At 43.4% G+C, this 19,500-nt stretch overlaps 1 protein-coding gene across 6 annotated transcripts in view; it reads right to left on the reverse strand.

The window, feature by feature from the left end:
* CNOT10 (CCR4-NOT transcription complex subunit 10) overlaps positions 1 to 19,500 on the reverse strand; it is a 241,718-nt gene that overhangs the window by 108,055 nt on the left and 114,163 nt on the right. For all 6 annotated transcript variants that reach the window (XM_029589403.1, XM_029589407.1, XM_029589405.1 and 3 more), the window contains one exon: positions 7,052 to 7,228. In XM_029589403.1, the coding sequence (XP_029445263.1) occupies positions 7,052 to 7,228 (177 nt within the window). The remainder of the gene's footprint in view (positions 1 to 7,051; positions 7,229 to 19,500) is intronic.

Genomic DNA, 19,500 nt, shown 5'->3' on the forward strand with positions numbered 1-19,500 from the left:
TAATTTAATCGAATTTGGGGATGCCCGCCTTGTGGATTCTTCTGCACCAATTCGATAACTCTCCATTTGAGATCTTGAAACACATGTTTGTCAATATAATAGTTCTTTTTGATAGCCGAAAATAAAATGTTTTTGTGATATGATGTGGAATAAACATGGATAGGTAGGTCTGCATTTAAAGTTTCTTGATAACATTATCTTGATATCATATTCCGTAGACGCTGATTACGCCCTTGAAAAAGAACGAATACCTTTCGAAACATGGACCCATGTTGGGCTTTTCTGGCATTGTAAATATTTATGGAAAACTAATGGTGTCAAACTTCTAAGCTAAGTTGGAACTTTTAATCACGTTGGGATTTTGTTAGAGCATTTTGAGAAAAAGAGCAAATTTGAAAAAATAAGAAAAAGTGAGACTATCATCATTATTGACCAATGATTAAATGAAAGGCAGAGTAATAAAGTCAGAGCACTATATGATGATGCCTATTATGAAGGTCAATTATAGTTAACATAAGCGTCTTGTATAAATCATTGGGAGGTTTTTATGGTTCATTGATTTGGATAAGAAAAGCCTAGTCATCTGACACAGCAGTCATGGAAGTCTGTAATGGATACTTTTTCGTTTTTGAATATTTAGGGCATCTTTTGAAGAAGAGTTTCAGTTAGGACATCTTGAAGAACAAGGACACTGTCAAACTCAATTTCGTGAGTCCGAGTTTGTCCTCTCTTTGTAGTATGCTAAAGCTCTTTTGCAATCTAGTGTGTGCAGTAGCTTTTCCCTATCATTTGCATGAGGTTTAGGGAAAAAGGTAGGTAATTCTATGGTCTGATTGAGATGGAATTGAGAAACTACTTTTGGTAGGAAGGACGGGTGAGCTCGGAGAACCACCTTTTGGTGATGAAATTGCAAATATGGAGAATAATGGACCAAGGCCTGTAATTCACTGACTCTTCGCGCTGATGTTACTGCAACCAGGAATACAACTTTCCATGTGAGGCATTTAATATGTGGCCGAATTCATGGGTTCAAACGGGAAAAGCATGAGCTGTTCCAGAACTATGTTGAGGTTCCATGGAACTGGAGGCTTAGAGATCGGAGGACGATGGTGAGTTAACCCCTTAATGAAACGAGATAGTAAGGAGTGATTGGATATCGGTATATTGTTAACTGGTCTATGATATGCCCCTATGGCACTGAGATGAACTCTAATGGATGATGTTGTTAGACCAGCTGCGTATAGTGTATGAAGATAATCTATGAGCAACTCAGATGAGCCGTCCAATGGTGGTACACCTTTGGAAGTGCACCAGGTAGAGTATCGTTTCCATTTATAGCTATAATTTTTCCTTGTTGAGAGTTTCCTGGATTCTAACAAGATGAATTGTGTTGAAGTGGAAACTCCCTGTTCTGTTAAAAGGAGCCTCTCAATCTCCACGCTGTCAAGTGGAGAGATGAGAGTAGTGGGTGTAGAAGCATCCCTTGATCTTGGCAGAGAAGATCTTGGCGGTTCAGTAACCGAATTGGATCCGTGATGGAGAGTCGGAGAAGGAAACTGTACCATGGTTGCCTTGGCCAGGCCAGAGTGATGAGTATTAGTTGAGCTTTGTCTGCTATGCACTTTTGAATTGTCATGAGTGGTATGGGAGGAAAGGCGTACAGGAGGCCTGTCGTCCACGGGATGAGGACGGCATCTTGAGCAATCCTGAATTGGCTTGTTCTTATCGAGCAGAATTTGGGAACTTGAGCATTGATCTCCGTTGCAAAGAGATCTATCGAAGGTGTCCCCCACCGCATGAATATGTCTTGGGCTACTTCTGCATTGAGTGCCCATTTGTGAGGATGAAAGATGCGGATTAGCCTGTCCGCTCTTGTATTTTTCACACCTGGTAGGTAAGTTGCTTGCAGATGTATGCAATTCTGGTGAGTGTGTTCGAAGATTGTCAGGGTCTCCTTGCAAAGGGACCATGAACCGGACCCTCCTTGTTTGTTGATGTAAAACATTGCTACTTGATTGTCCGTGTATATCATGACCCTGCGGCCTTTCAGGTGGTCTTGAAACACTTGTAATGCATTTCGAATCGCTCTGAGTTCCAATAAATTTATCTGCAGGTTTTGTTCCGAGATTGTCCATAACCCTTGTGTTTCGTAAATCTCGAGATGTGCACCCCAGCCCTTGTGAGACGCATCTGTGGTTAATACTACGTTGTGAGGTGGGGGGAACTGAACAATGCTCCCTTGGACAGGGTGGAGTCTAGGAGCCACTATGTTATGTCCTTTCTCATCTCAGAGGTCAGCAATAACTTCTGTGTCAATGGTTGTGAGTGTTGCTTCCATTGACGTTGCAGGCGTCTCATGTGTAGCCTGGTGTTTGGAACCGTGAAAATAGCCGCCGCCATGTGGCCTAGGACTACTAAAATTTGTCTCGCCGAAGGTCTCTTAGTATGGTTCAAGGCATGTAGAAGGGGACGGAATTGTGATATTCTGTCGCTTGGTAGGTATGCCCTGTTGCAAGTGGTGTCCAGGCATGCCTCTATGAACTGTAACTATTGTGTCTGTTTTTGGTGTGATTTCTGAAAATTGATCACTAATCCTAATTCCTGTAAGCATTGTATCACCTAACGGAAGTGATCGAGTAAGATGTCCGCGGTCGAGGCTATTATTAGCCAATCATCCAGATATGGAAAGATGGTTATACTGTGTTGTCTGAGATGAGCCACCACCATAACCATATATTTGGTGAAAACTTGGATGCAGCCGATAGTCCAAAGGGGAGAACTTTGTACTGGTAATGCTTGTAGCGGAAACACAGGTATCGCCAAGAGGAGGGATGGATCAGAATATGGTATAAGCATCCTTCAGATCGATGGAGCACATCCAGTCATTGGGTTGAATCAGAGAAAGGATTGTTTTCAACGATACCATTTTGAATTTCTCTTTTGTGAGGAATTTGTTCAATTCTCTTAGATCTAGGATAGGACGAAGGCCACCCGACTTCTTGGGTATGAGGAAGCATGGGGAATAAAATCCTACTGATTGGGTCCCCGGGGAAATTTGTTGAATTGCTTGTTGTTTGCGAAGCAACGCAATTTCCTCCCCCAGTTGTGGTTGGAAGCTGTGAATCTTTACAGTGGAAAGATGAAGTAGCATGGGTTTTGTCATAAATTGGAGTTGGTAGCAGTGTCATACTCTCTCTAAAACTCATTGATTGGATGTTATCCTCTCTCAGGCTGCCAGGCAAGAATGGATTCTGCCGGGTGGTGCTTGATGTTGTGGTGGTGGCTGGGTAACTAAAAAAAGATGTCGTTTTCACTGCAGCAGCTGGCTGTTGTGCCTGCTGTCTTTGGTTATGTGGTTTACCCCTACGTTGGTTTGGGGTATTCTGTTGCAGAGCAGGACGCTGGTAAGAAGGGTATGATTGTGTATGAAAGGACTGGTAAGACCTGTAAGGCCTCCGTGCATATGGCTGTCGAAGAGTAGATCCCACATAACGACGTGTTGTCGAATAGTGAGGTTGTGATGCTAATGATTGTACTGCTAGAGCTTCCTCCTTCAGTTTGCCCACTGTGTCCTGAAATCGTTCTCCGAACAGGTTATCTCCTGTACACGGGAGGTTTGTTAGTTTCTCGTGTAAATCTTCCCGTATCTTACTGGAGCGCAACCATGCCAGTCTTCGGGCTGCAATGGCTGTTACAGATGCCCTGGAAGATGTTTCGTATGCTTCATATATTGACCTCAAAAGGTGTCGAGAACACTCTTCCATGTCATGAAGAGGCGGAGGTATCTGATCCGCCGTTGAGGAAAGCATACCTTTTGTAGCTTGTATGCATTCATATAGGTATTGTACTATGTAGAATTGATGGTGCATAATGTGGGCATTCAACATTGAGTTGTGGTATATTTTCCTGCCAAACTCATCTAAATATCTGTTGTCTTTGCCCGGTGGATATGAGGAATGTGACTTTGTTTTCTTGAACCTTTGCATCGCCGACTCTACCACAATTGAAGCATGTGGTAATTGTGGTATAGAGTAAGATGATGTTTTCCTCATAGAAAATTTTATGTCAGTCTTCCTGGAAACTGCTGAGATTGCGTAAGGTGTTTCCCAGGATTTCTGTAAGACTGAATGCAGGAGTTCTTGTGGTGGAAGAGATGTTGGTTCTCCTGGAGCATCGAAAATTTTTAGGAGACCAAAGGTTTCTGATCTAGGGTCTGTCTCTTTTTGGACCTCTAGATGCAATATTGTACCCAATTTTTCTACACTTTTTGGGTATGTAAGGTCTTCTGGAGGGGAATACGGCTCCTGAGATTGCTCCAGCGGGTCCGATGGGAATGTTTGTGGAGAAAGGGAATCGAAAGGTGTATCTTGTTTATGAATTGGTGAAGTTGGTCGCTTTGCTATTGGAGATGCTGGAGGTTCCACCAACGGTTCTCTAGTAGTATGTGTCTTATGTTCCGGGGAACTGACTGCGGTATCATTAGAGATTTTGAATGATGACTCAAGAGTTTCATAAAACCCTGCTAAGGATTGGGACAACTGAAGAAATGCCTCTTTTGTACGAGGGGGCATTATCGAATGACCAGTTGGTCTTTGTGACTCACATGCTTTAGGTTGCATTGGAGTGTTTTGAGGTAAAGTACTGGAAACTTTATAGTCTGTTTCTTTTCGTGTATTATGCTCATTGAATCATCTGAGGCTGTAGAAGCATTAGAGGAAGTAACTTGTATTACCCCTCTGTGGGATAAGGTGCTTACACCTTGTGTATGAGACGACAGAGGTCGAAGGGCTTACTTCCCATGTTGCACTCATCTTTGCCAACTTTTTGTGGTGCGAGTGACGTGAATGTTTATGATAATGGTATGACGATGAGCCTGTATGACTTCTACGTGAAAACGGTGATTGTTTTCTACGTTTTATTGTGAATTCTGTCGAAGTAGATCTTGAAGAGCGATAAGTACCCGAGTGAGATGGGGTTATAGATGGAGAGGTGGAATAAGATATTTGTGAGGATTCATGTCGTCGTTTCAACCCATGTTGTATTAGATGAGATGGGTGTTTTGAGTGTTCCTGTGTCTTGTGCGCTGATTTTGACTTGTGCGCAAATCCAGACTTGTGCGCATGTTTTCGGCTTCGTGCGCACAATTGTTATCGGCGTCGTTGTCTCCGGCACTGTGCGCACAGATACATTCGGTGGCATGCGTGCAGCTGTCTTCGGCTCCATGTGCGCATAAGTTTTGTGCGCCGAAGTCATATGCCACGTCGTCGTTTTATGCACATAAGGCATCTTAGGCGCAGAAGTTTTAGGCGCCATTGTCTCTTGCGCCGGTGAGTCTGGCTCTATCGGTTCTTTCAAATCCGATGGCCTATGTCGGCGTGCCAAGTCCTTACCTCCAAAGCTTGGAGGATTGAGGATCCCACGATGATGCCTTTTTTTGTGATGGAGCCGGTAAGATCGCGGGGCCAGGTGACGAATGAGCCTCTGATGGCTCCGGTGAGGCAAAAAGTTCCCGAAGCCTGTAGGCCCGTTGTTTCAGGGCTCTCTGAGACATTCTTGAACAAAATTCACAATCTTCACGATTGTGATCTGGCCCTAGGCATCGGTAACATCGGTCATGGCTATCCGTGACCGACATTACCTTGCTGCAAAAGCACAGGGTTTAAACCCCAATTTCGTAGACATTGTTGAAAAATAAAATTAACGCTGAGGAGAAAAACAGCTCCGTGTGTGATCCCGCGTGCGGAAAGAACAGACTGAGGAGATTCTGTTACTTTCCTGCGCGGGAACACACACGCAGCCGCAGAGAGCAAAAATCTAATCTCTGCTTTGACAAGCTCCGCCTCCCAGACCTGATTGACAGATCCCATGACAGCATGGCTAATTCAGCCCTGATATCGACGGGAACATTTTTTTTCACGAGGCTTGCTAAAAATAAAGAATAAGTGGAAAAAAAAAGTCTGAAAAAAGAAAAAAAAAACCCTACCAGTAGCTAGTAAAATCCGAGAGCACAATTCATGATTGTTGGCAAGAGCAAAAAGAAAATTACTAAGGAGACTTGCACACCAGTGGCTGGGCCTGAATGTCTGCATATGCTATAGCTTTTGAGAAAGCTTTCCATCTCAGCACAATCAGATGAGTTCACCTGCTTGTGTGGCTGATATTATCCTGCTTGCCCATGGAGAAAGCAGATTATTAACTTACACTATTATTTTTCATGGTGTAGGTTACTACTAGGTTACCAAGGAAAAAAACTTTTTGAAAATTGACCATCCTCCTTGTGGGTAATACACACTTTGTTCCATAATTCACATACTTTTGCCTATACTGCGTGGAAGAAGTCCTGGGAGCAGAGTTAGGGCAGGGAATAAACAATGTGTATAGTTTTGATTTTTCAAAATTACACATTTCAAAGAGAAAAAATAATCACAGAAAAATCAAATTCCAATCTCTGCAGGTACTTTTTCTCTAGTCAGTTTTCAAAGGAAAAGTATACACATACTTTCTTTTTGCGAAATGATGGAAAGTCAACAGGGAAATGTGCCTGTGGACTTTGCAAATGCCCTCAGATATTAAAACATTTGCTCTTTAAAGTCACTGAATATTGATAGTTGCCAATTATATTACAATTGTATATGTACAAACATAAAAGCTAAAGGCTGAATCAGGTGCCCAGTGGTGAAAATGTCTCTTACATTATTTATTAAATGATGTAACTTGCTAGATAAGTAGCTGGACATATTCCTCCTCTCACAATATGGATCCATTAATCCACCAAAAGTTTATTTAAATCATCCATCAATGTTTCATATACAGGAGAAACATCAAAAGTCAGTTTTGTTCATCAGCTAAGCTACTGAGCTAATTCAATTTCTTTACACTAGAGATGTGCATTTGTTTTGTGATCTTTAAACTCCCATCTCCAGTTTCCTGCTTTTGAAGGAAAACAGTACAAGCAATACTTTTAGCCTATAGTTGCAGCAGATTGCAGTAAAACAAAAAGAACAGACATACTTATTAAAAACAATTGTGACAAAGTTGCTTGTCATTTTACCTGCATCCTTCACCTATTTCACTATTGTTCTCAGCACCTCCCAGCTGGCTACTGGTTTTTGAACCATTCTCCTGCTTCGGCTCTTGTTGGTCTTCGGGCAACAGTAGAAGTGCGTTTCTCAAACAAATAGCTGCAAATTCCATGCTAGCAACAGGGATAGCTGAAGACTGACCATCACTGCAGACAAAATAAAAAAAAGTAAACAAATCAACAATACCCCTTTTATATATCATCTTAGAAAGCCACAGAGGGTAGTAGTTTTCAAACACTTTACTGTGCAATTGCTTGATGCAGTAGAAAGAGAACAGCAGAAGAGAGTAATGAAGAATTTAGCCAGGACACTAAGGACAACACTATTGTCTTCAGAAAGTCCCACTGATTTATAATTATCCAGGAGAATTATTGAAACATCTATTCATTTAATCTGGTGCAACCCATCTTCTCTACTTATTTGCAGGGGATCCCATACATATAAGAAGAAACCATTTGAAATTACAACAGTAAATGGATTACAGAATCCCTTTTACATAATTGCCATTTTCTTTATGTTGAAAGTCAATTCATTTTAAAGGAAAAAAATCTTTTAATATAGCAGCAATTCTGCTTTTGACTAGTTCTTAGTCTCATTAAGTTATCTTTTTTTAAATGGTGTATACCTTAAATAACAAATTATTATTGACTAGTTACTGGGGGGAAAAAAAACTTAGTATGCATAGAACTGGGGCATAGCAAAGTTGGTTACTTGGAACAGGGGTTCTCCATGGATAGCAGAACAAATCAGCCCTACAACTAGGTGACCTCATCAGGGATGGGCATTAATTTAAAATGAATTGAGAAAGGCCCATAAATTAAACAAATCCTATTTGTTTTGAATAGAATGATTTCTATAAGCTATTAAAAACAATGTAGAAATTATATAAATTAATAGGAGAGCAGCAGGTATACAGTTAGGAACTGATAGAAAGTTTAGAGCAGCCAGCTAGCAGACATGGGTAGGATGGACATGTTGTCAAGAAGACAACAGGGATGACGTATTGCAATGAAGCATTTTTCCAGTCCAACATATCGCTGCGCACTGGATACAGTGACACTGATCTTGAAGAGTAAGCATGTCCGAGATTTGTTCATTCTGCGGTGCATTCCTTCTGAAGGCATTGTCTGTGAAGGATGCTTTTTGAGCTTTCTCTGAGTTTCCCTAGATAACTCCCAAACAACTTTTTAGTTGTTGCCCATTTTAGACCGTCACTGTGCCAGTCATATAACAGAAAAAATCAGCCAGGCAACACTGCATCAGAAGCTCCATGTTGCTGTTCTTTTTTTTCCCTTTGTGAAAACTGGAGGTAGATTTTATCTCTGCCTATGCAGTGGGCACAAGGTGAGCACTGAAGGCAGTGGAGACACTGAAGCATACCAGGCAATGTTATGAAGCCTGTCACTAAGCTCATCAATGTCAGAGAACTAGTGCACATTGCGTGACACTCAGTGCAGCCTTGTCTCTGTGTTCCCCGCACACAATTATTAGTCTGATATAGTCAGCGAGCATTATGGTACCACTGAGAAATATTAAATCATTTTAATATCCACACCCCCAGTGACAAAATCGATTATGTCAGGGATAGGAAAAGGCAGAGTGGGATTTCTTGAGGGCCTGCCTTTTTTTTTTCTGCCAACTTTTCTGCTTTGTTTCCACTTCATGCTGCTTTAGGATGCTGATGCCATTTTTTGTACCAGTTTGCCGCTTAAGATGCCATCAAGGGTTCATATCAATGTTGCCAGTGCCCTCTTTTGGAGCCTTGGGGTGTTCTTCCCACACTTGCTTTCTTCTAGGTTTGTTTTGAAAAAAGTCAGAAGACACAGGTTTCACTAACAAGGCAAGGTACCTGTTCTATAGTTCTTCCTTTCCTCCAACAATCTCAGCCTGGTTCTCCCACCTTGTTGAATGATTACAATGGGGTGGTTTGTCAAAAAAAGCCCTCATTCAGAAGGACAAAATACAGGCACAAGTCAAAAGATGCTAAAGATTAACCATTTTGATGTTCTGAATGTGATAACAGAGAGATATTTCATGCAAAACCAGAAAATCAGGAAATGGAGCAGCTTGAGGTCAGTTAAATAATATGAGAAACGGTTTCTAAATAAAGCAGCCCTCACCATTTTCTGGAGTAGAAATGGCTCTGTTGTCCTGCTCCAGGGCTTTATTCACTTTCTGCAGCTTGTTTAATTTTCAAGAACAGTTCGAGCCTGCCTGCCTGTGGAGACTGTGTCACTACTGTAGCAGTTAGGCATACCATTACCCAGGCCCAGGAAGTGATAGACTGTATTGAGTGTCTGTGAAGAACATGTGGCATTCACAGATGCAGGCCGTGAACTTCTCCATCTTCTTTTATATCTTTCCCTTTATTTTTTTTTTATGTTATAAATAGAACTGAAAAGTTCTGTTGGAGGAACTGCCAGGTGCAGAAACAAGTTCGAAGCAGGAACAAGGCCAAAAATAGTTCTATCATTAACCAGAAAAAAAGTGAAAGCATTTTGAAGAGAGACTGGGAACATATCCATGTAGTAGTTTGGTCGAGGGGCTCACAAGGCAGGAACTGCAAGTGGAAACTAACGCATGCTCAAAGCTTTTTCTGATCTCAGAGCTGGGTTCATGTTGGCGCTATCAAATGATGTCACCCAAACATTACAGCTAATTCATGGCTGCCTGTCGACAGAGAAAGGATATTTAAAAAAAAGCTATAAAAACGTAATTTATACTTTTGTAAAAAGAGGGGTATTTTTTAACCTCAGTTCATTTTTAAAAAGGTGCCTTCATTTTCATTTTATAAGAAGTTTCTTGCAAATGCAGCAGTGTTTATTTTAATTATAATTCATATAATAATTAGTATAATTAATGATAACTAGATATTTTGGGAAAAGGGTAAATGCTCTAAATACATCACAGCAAAAAAAATATTTTTTATACTGAATCCATATTTAAAGCAAAATGAGAAGTCACAGGAAATACATATTCATGTCTTATATATGTAGTTTACCAAAAGCTATGTAACACTGGTAAGACATTAATATTAGCTAAATTGTTTTAAATATGTATTAGCTAGAATGAATAACAAATCTACTTCTTTTCACAAACTGTTGGACAAGTTTTTTTCTTGGTTGGACAAGGCTTTTCCTCCAAGCCTTCCCCTAGTCAAAATGACACTTCGGACTCAGCCCAAGGAATGAGATAATTACTAATCTCATAACCCGTTTTATATTATTTATTTGTTGCTAATTCCGCTCTACCTTTCTTCCTGGCTACTTTAGCCCCCAAGTTCAATGCCCTTGTTTTATGTAACTTTGCTTGTTTCAGCCTTCTTGTCTGGTTACACTTGTTAATCCCCTAAGTTCCATGTAAACCAGCCTGATGTGAATTCCATTCGTGAAGTCCGGTATAGAAATATATATTAAATAAATAAATAAGTTTTTTCCATTGTAAAGATGCCTAAAAAGGACAGACATAAATAAGTGTATTACAAATGTTTTAATACAGCAAGGACAAGAAAAATGTCACAGAGACAAAAGATAAAAAGAAATGTTAAATCAATCTAGTCATCAAGTGACAGAAGATACCACTAGGCACACACATGAAGGGGAACAGAGATAAGAGTTTCATAAAAACTGCAAATTGGGTCTTTGTGGAGGATCGGTCCTTGCTGGAACAGATCCCTGTGTGGAGGTAGAGACAGGGGGCTCCCCTCTAGAAGTCTTTGCATGTCTGCATACCACGGCCTTCTTGGCCAATCCGGGGCCACTAGAAGTACTAGCCCCCTGTGGTGTTCTATCTTGCGGATGATCCCGCCCAGTAGTGGCCATGGAGGAAAGGCGTACAGCAGGTCTTCCTGTGGCCAGGTCTGGACGAGGGAGTCGATCCCCTGGGATTGTGGATCTCGTCTGCGGCTGAAAAAGTTGGGAACTTGGGCGTTGGACCGGGTTTCCAGAAGATCCATGGCTGGAGTTCCCCAGTGGTTTATTATCAACTGGAATACTGTGTTCGACAGCATCCATTCCCCTGGGTCTAGATTTTCTCTGCTGAGGTAATTCGCAGTGACGTTGTCTTTTCCCGCGATGTGGGCGGCTGAGATCCCTTGCAGGTTTGTTTCCGCCCACGCCATTAGGGGGTCTATTTCCAGGGACACCTGTTAGCTTCTGGTTCCTCCCTGGCGGTTGATGTAGGCCACTGTTGTGGTGTTGTCCGACAAGACTGTGACCGATTCTCCCCAGAGTCTGTGACTGAATCGCAGGCAGGCTAGTCTGACTGCTCGGGCTTCCAGTCAATTGATGTTCCATCCCGACTCTTCCATGTCCCATTGCCCCTGGGCATCAGTTCCTGGCAGTGGGCTCCCCACCCTCGTAGGCTCGCATCCGTGGTGGGCAAGACCCAGGTCGGTGGGGATAGCCTTACTCCCTTGATCAGATGGTCTTCTTTTAGCCACCATAGGAGCTGGATCCGTACATCCGCCAGTAACTGGAGGCGAACGGTGTAGTCCTGGGACATCGGGTTCCATCTTGACAGTAGGGAATGTTGTAGTGGTCGCATGTGGGCCCTTGCCCATGGGACGACTTCTAGGGTCGATATCATGAGGCCTAGGACTTGGAGGTAGTCCCATACCATGGGGCGAGTGCCGTTCAACAGTTTTCTCAAATGGTCCATCAATTTCCTTCTCCTTGTAAGGGGAAGGACACCTTGTCTTGTAGGGTGTCGAACCAGACTCCCAGGTATTCTAGTGATTGGGAGGGCTGCAGGCAGCTCTTGGTTGTGTTTAAGACCCACCCGAGATTCTGCAGTAGATTCTTGACTCTGTTGGTCGCCTGATGACTTTCTTCTGGAGATTTTACCCTGATTAGCCAATCGTCCAGGTACAGGTGTACAAGGATTCCTTCTTTCCTCAGTGTCGCTGCCATTACCACCATAATTTTGGTGAACGTCTGAGGGGCAGTAGCTAGTCTGAAGAGTAGTGCCCGGAATTGGTAGTGGTGGTCCATGATCGCAAAGTGTAGAAAGCGCTGGTGGTCGTGATGGACCGCGATGTGCAGATAGGCTTCTGACAGGTCCAGGGAGGTCAGAAATTCTCCTGGCTGTACTGCCCTTATGACCGAACGTAGGGTTTCCATGTGGAAGTGTGGTACCCTCAGGTAGCGGTTGACATACAAGGTCCAGGGTGGGCCAGAACGTTCCCTCTTTCTTGGGGATGATAAAATAGATGGAATAGTGCCCAGTATTTTGTTGGGATATGGGCACCGGTGTTATAGCCTCTAGGGAGAACAATTTTGTCAGTGTGGTTTCCACTGCCGTCCTCTTGAAGGGCAAGTGGCAAGGGGATTTCACAAATTTGTCTGGAGGGATGCTGTGGAAGTCCAGATAGTATCCCTCTCGAACGATGGTTAGGACTCATTTATCCGACGTTATCTTGACCCATCTTTGGTAGACTAGGGCAAGTCTACCCCCTATGGCTTCTTCCTGTGGATGGGTCTGTTGATTCTCATTGTGGGGTGTGGTGGGGCCTGGACCTGAGCCGGCTCCCCTCTTGTTGTGTTTGTTCCAAAAGGACTGGCCCCTGCCTGCGGGGCGAGGTGCTTGGTATGTATTCTTGTACAGTCTAAAGCACTGTGACCCGCTGCCCTTGGATGTTCGGGGAGAGGGGAGATGGCTTCTTTTGTTCTTGTCCTCCGGTAGTCGAGGTACTGGGGATTCACCCCATTTGTCGGCTAACTTCTCCAGTTCGCTTCCAAACAGGAGGGCTCCTTTAAAGGGCATTCTAGTGAGTTTCATCTTGGAGATCATGTTGGCTGACCAGCTTCGGAGCCAGAGTTGCCTTCTGGATGCCACAATGGATGAGACGCCCCTGGCTGAGGTGTGCACCAGGTTGGACATCGCACCCGTGAGGAAGGATATTGCTGGTTCTAATGTTTTGACGAGCGTGGTAGCATTCCTGGCAAGTGCTAAGCAGGCACATGTCACCATGGCACAGCAGGCAGCGATCTGTAGTGACATAGCTGCTGCATCACATGACTGTTTAAGGATGGATTCCTGACGTCTGTCCTGGGCATCCTTGAGTGCTGCTCCTCTTTCGACTGGAATGGTAGTGCGCTTCGTGACAGCGCAGACCATGGCGTCCACTTTGGGGAACACCAGGAGTTCTTTGGCTGAGGGTTCCAGTGGGTATAGGGCTTCTAGGGCCCATCCTCCTTTGAAACTGACCTCCGGAGCATTTCATTCCAAGTCGATCAGTTGTTGTACGGCTTGCAGCAATGAGAAATAGCGTGAGGCCTGACTGAGCCCGACCAGCAGAGGGCTTGTCTTTGGCTCCGCTGTGGCGCTTGTGCCTGGGATGGCCAGCTCATTCAGGCTCAGAGACATGAGGTCTGGTAACTTGTCTCTGGAGAAGAAATGCATCATGGTTTGGTATGGTTCCTTTCCTGGAGGGATTTCTCCTTCCTCCAGGGAGTTTGGTTCTTCCTCCGAGGTGTCCGTGTCCCCTAAGGGGAAGCTTTTGTCCGGAGGGGGCATGTCTCGGGGAGGCCAAGAGGGGTCTGGAAGATTTTGGTCTTCTGGTGGAGGCTGTGGCTGTGTCACCGGTGGCACAGATTGTGCCTGGACAAAGGTCTGTAGCCTTTTGAAGAATTCTACCCAGGAAAAGGTTCCTGGGTCTATATTGAACCCAGCGGCATTCCCCGAGGGGCCCAACTGAGTAGGGGCCAAGCTGGAGATAGAGAGATCCGGGGTAATGTCGTTGATGGAGCCAGACTCCTCTTCTGGCCAGGGGGGGGGAGGGGGGGGCCTTGTGCTGGTTCCCCCCAGGGCCTCTTTGCACTGTAGGCACAGGGCAGAAGCCACTGAGTTGTGCAGCTCTCAGGTGGCAGGCTGGGCAGATGGCTTGTCCCTTGGCTTTCTTGGCCGGTGGTGCCATGATTTGAGTGCATGGAGTCGTTCAAAACTCGACTGTGCGCCTATATGTGATCAGCAGGAGGCTTAGGTATGCACTCGAGGTGCGAAGATGTGCGCACGGCACAGGTGTGCGCGGCGCTGTGCGCACAAGTAGTTTATGTGCCCGGCAAGCCGCTGTGCGCATGGCTCAGTTGTGCGGACAATACAGCGATCAAGGGGGGAGATGGTGCCGGCGACCACGCAGGCAAGATGGCGGCCCCCCGGATGATCTCCACGTGAGAGGACCTTCGTACCAAATTGGGGTCTAGCCTGGACGGGGCTGCTCAACCCAATGGGACAGACGCCAGAGGGTGATCTGTGCGGCTATTCGAGCCTCGGAGACTGGAGACTTTAAGAAAAGTTTTCTACCTTACCTTGTCTCAGCGCTTCCCGGTCTTGTGCCAGGCAGTCTTCGGCTGCGGGGGGAGAGGGAAAGTACCTTCACCACTGTGCTCGGTAGTGCACCCGCTGCCTCTCAGCCACTCCCGTTCCTAGGGGCTAAGTCCACGTCGGGAACTGGCTACTGGACTGAAGCTTACCTCTGACGGATCTCGGAAATCACCTCAGGAATTCTCAACTGGGGGAGGGACCCTTAGGTATCACCGCAGGAGAGCAGGGCTCATCTTGTAGAGGTAAGATTTTGGAATTTTCTTTCTTCTTTGGTTTGGATTTTCTAACACTGTGCAGGCGTGTGTAGAGTCCCAAACTGCTAAGGAGATGGAGAAATGCTGAAAAGCAGAGCTTCCTGCAGGGGTATATGTAGTGCTGACGTCAGATTGAAATCTGACTCAGTCTCCAACTGCTATCAGGAGCACACTATACCCATTGATCCTGAGTCCATCTGCTACACGCTAGGAAAGTAGCGGCTGCTGAATATCCGCCTACATTCAGCGGCCACCACTTAGCTGGATAAGTCACTTAGATAGCCAGATGTCTAATGGGCAGGCAGTGGGCAAAGCTACTTATCCAGTTAACTTAACCAGATAAGTGGGAGCTGCCTTAGAGCAGGTCTAACTTAGCTATATATGACTTATCCTACAAAAGTAGTGATTTTGATGGAATTATTCCACAGCATAGCCATGCCGCTGAATATCCCATGTAAATTAGCTGGATAAACCTTATACGGATAATTTCATAGATGTTTCTTTTGAATATCTACCTTTGAGCATCTAGCATTAAGACCACATACCCATATTGTTTTTTAAACCTACTTCTCGTCCCCACATTTCAACTGTTTATACTCATTTATCAGTGTGATGCGTACACGAGAGTGCTGACAATAGAACCTTCATCTACTTAGTTTGAACTTGCTGGAAAAAAGTGCTTAAATCTTTAGACAAAAAAAATATTAGAGAGAGTTAAACTATTATTGGTTGTTTATACTGCTTGCTAGTTTTAAGGTTATTAATTGTTTGCTAGTGTTAGAATTGTGAGTTTGCAAAGGTCACTTACTTGAGCTGAAAAGATGAGAGTACTGGTTCATAGGCAGCCAGTTACTAGTATTTGATCTGAAAAGGTGTTAAGGAAAAGTATTGTTAAGAAAAAAGAAAGAGGATTAGCTGAGAGGATAAATTGTAATCTACTTGCAGTGCAAATCACTCTCAGGAGATTGTTTTGAACTATTGCCTTTTAAATAAAGGTATATAAGAAAGTAAGAACTGAGTAAACCTCAGACCAGAGGGAGTCCTGACAACGGAACTTTAATCTCCAAATAGTAAGGTTGGACTTGCTGGGAAGAACTGCTTAAATCCTGAGCAAAAAATATATATTTTTGGAGAATTAAACTATTACTGGCTGCTTATATTGTTCACTAGTTTTAAGGTTAGTATTTGTTTGCCTGTTTTAGAACTGTTTGTGTAATGGGAAAATAGACTGATTCTCTGAGTTAGTAAAATATAGTATTTGTTTGACAGTGTTAGAATTATCTGTGTAGGGGTCACAATATGAAACTCCAAGGGGGGAGACTCAGGAACAATCACAGGAAATATTTCTTCACAGAAAGGGTGGTGGATGCATAGAATGCCCTCCCAGAAGAGGTGATGAAGACAAGAATGGTAATGGAATTCAGAAGGGCATGGGAAATAGAGGATCCCTACTGGCTCTCTAGAAATGAAGAAATGGGATAACTTCTGTTATATCTGAAGTTTACATTTCTGCTTGGGGTAGCAGTTACTACCCCATTTGTTACATGCCTTAACAAATGGCATGGAGGTAACCTGCATGGTGCTGCAGTTCCTACCCTAAAAAAAAAAGAAAAAAGAAACCTGCTGGGTAGACTAGATGGACTATTTTGGTCTTTATCTGCCGTCATTTACTATACTTGCCAATGCAGAGTTGTCTGCGTAGTGAGAACATACTTTAATTATCTTAGCTAGTAAAAGATAATGGCATAAAAGAAGGACAAGGCCATAGCAGAAAGATTAAATTAATTATTTGCTTTGGTCTTTACTGTGGAAGATGTAAGGCAGATATCTATGCCAGAAGTGAAATTTAAAGATGATGATTCAGAGGAATTGAAACAAATCTCAGTGAACCTGGAAGATGTAAATAGGCAAACTGACAAATTAAAAAGTGTAGCAAATCACCTGGAAAAGATGGTATACATCCCAGAGTACTGAAAGAACTGAAACATGAAATTGCACACCTATATTAGTTATCTGTAAACAATCAATAAAATCAGCAATGGTACCTGAAAACTGGAGGAGGGGTCAACATAACGCCAGTTTTTAAAAAGGGTTCTGGGGAGATCCAGGAAACTACATATTGATGAGCCTAACGTCAGTGCCAGGAAAAATGGTTGAAACTATTATAAAGAATAAAATTACTGAACATATAGATAGTCATAGTTTAATGGGACAAAGCCAACATGGATTTAAGCCGAGGGAGGTCTTGCCTCATCAATCTGCTATATTTTTTTGAAGGCGTGAATAAACATATGGATAAAGATGAGCCAGCTGATATACTATATCTGTATTTCCAGAAACCGTATGACAAAGTACCTCATGAGAGAGTCAAGGAAATAAAAAATTCATGGGATACGAAGCAATGTTGTATTGTTGGTAGAGTGGACTGAAAACTGGTTAAAAGACAGAAAACAGAGAGCAGGGCTAAATGGTCAGTTTTCTCACTGAAGAAAGGTTAATAATGGAATGGTCCAGGGATCTATACTGGGACCACTGCTTTATAACATTTATAAAATGGCATTAAGATGGGAACAAGTGAGATAATTAATTTTGCTGAGGATACAAAATTATTCAAAATTGTTAAATCACAAGAGGATTGTGAGAAATTGCAAGAGGACCTTGCAAGATTGGGCATCCAAATGGCAGATGACATTTAATGTGGACAAATGCAAAGTGATGCATGTAGGAGAGCAACCCAAATTATAGCTGAATGATGCAATTTTCCACAGTGGGAGTCACGCTGGAAAAGGATCTAGACATCATTGTGGATAATATGTTGAAATCCTCTGTTCAGAGTGTGATGGCAGTGCCCAAGGAAGGAAATAGAATGTTATGAATTATAAGAAAAGGAATGTAGAATAAAATAGAGAATATCATGATGTCTCTGTATTGCTCCATGGTGTGACTGCACCTTGAGTATTTGCGTGCAGTTCTGGTCACTGCATCTCAAAAAAGATATAGCAGAATTAGAAAAGGTACAGAGAAAGGTGACCAAAATGATAAAGGAGATGGAATGATTCTCCTATGAGGAAAGAATAAAGATGTTAGAGTTCTTCAATTTGGAGAAGAGATGGCTTGAGGGGAGATATGATAAGGGTTCTATAAAATGAGTGGAGTGGGATATAACAGGTAGACACGACTTGGTTGTTTATTCTTTCAAAAAGTGCAAATATAGGGGGCCTGCAACAAAGTTATTATATAATACATGCAAGACAAATAGAAAAACTATGGGCTGGATTTTAAAATCTGCGTGCGCGGGGTACATTTGTGCGCGCTACCCAGCGCACACAAATGTACGCTCAATTTTATAATGTGTGCGCACAGCCGCGCACATGTTATAAAATCCGGGGTCGGCATGCGCAAGGGGGTGCACACTAGTGCACCGCCTTGTGCGCGCCAAGCCCTAAGTGAGCCGCTTTCCCCGATCTCTCTGAGGTCGCTCTGAAATCGCAGCAGTCTTGGAGGGAACATTCCTTTCGCCCCCCGCCCCCCCACCTTCCCCTTCCATCCCCTATCTAACACGCCCCAGCCCTACCTAAATCCCCCCCATACCTTTATTTTATTTACACCTGCCTCTGGCAGGCGTAACTTGCGCGCGCCGGCCAGCGCGCGATCCCCCGGCACGGCCATTGTGCTGGAGGCCTCGGTCCCGCCCCCACCCCTTTCACAAAGCCCCGGGACATACGTGCGTCCCAGGGCTTGCGCGCATCGCTGGGCCTATGCAAAATAGGCTCGGCACGCGCGTAATCCTTTTAAAATGCGCCCCTATATTTTTACTCAACGCATAATTAAACTCTGGAATTCGTTGCCGGAGGATGTAGTAAAAGCTGTTAGGGTAGCTAGGTTTAAAAAAGGTATGGACTTTTCTTCCAGGAACTTGTTCAAACTTCATTATTAAATTGGACTCAAGGAAATCCACTGCTTATCCCTGGAATAAGCAGTATGGAATCTATTGACTTTCTGGGATCCTGCCAAATACTTGTGACCTGGATTGGCCACTGTTGGAAATAGGAGAGTGGACTTGATGGACCCTTAGTCTGACCCACTATGGCGAATCCTGTGTTACGTGTTCACTGTGAAACTCAAGGATGTAATAACTGAGTTGACAGACTAAAGAATATCATAGGGACTAGATGGTATTCACCCCAGAGTTCTGAAGGAACTAAAAAATGAAATTGCAGACCTATTTCTGATGATTTGCAATCTATCATTTAAAACAGCCACGGCAAAAACTGGACTGTGGCCAATGTGATGCCAATTTTTAAAAAGAGCTCCAGTGGTGATCTGGGAAACTATAGACCAGTGAGTCTGACATCAGTGCTGGGCAAAATGGTTGAAGCTATTCTTAAAAACAAAATTACTGACCACATAAACAGACAGGGTTTAATGGGGAAAAGTTAACTTGGTTTTTGCAAAGGGAAAATTTACTAGATTTTTTTGAGATTGGAAATAAACATGCAGACAAAGGTGAGTCAGTTGATATAATGTATTTGGATTTTCAGAAAATATTTGAAAAAGTCCCTCATGAGAGACTCATCAAGAAATTGGGAGGTCTTGGGATCGCAGTCAGTGCCCTATTGTGGATTGGTAATTGGAAAAAAGACAGGAAACAGGGTAAGACTAAATGATCAGTTTTCCAAATGGTGAAAAACTGTTAGTGGACTGCCCCAGTGGTCTGTACTGGGACCTGTGCTATTTAGCATATTTATAAATAATCTAGAGAAAGGAACACCAAGTGAGGTGACCAAATTTGTAAAGGACACAAAATTGTTTTGAGTAGTTAAAACTGCAGCGGATTGTGA

Source organism: Rhinatrema bivittatum, chromosome 2, assembly GCF_901001135.1.
Source record: "Rhinatrema bivittatum chromosome 2, aRhiBiv1.1, whole genome shotgun sequence".
NCBI lineage: Eukaryota > Metazoa > Chordata > Amphibia > Gymnophiona > Rhinatrematidae > Rhinatrema > Rhinatrema bivittatum.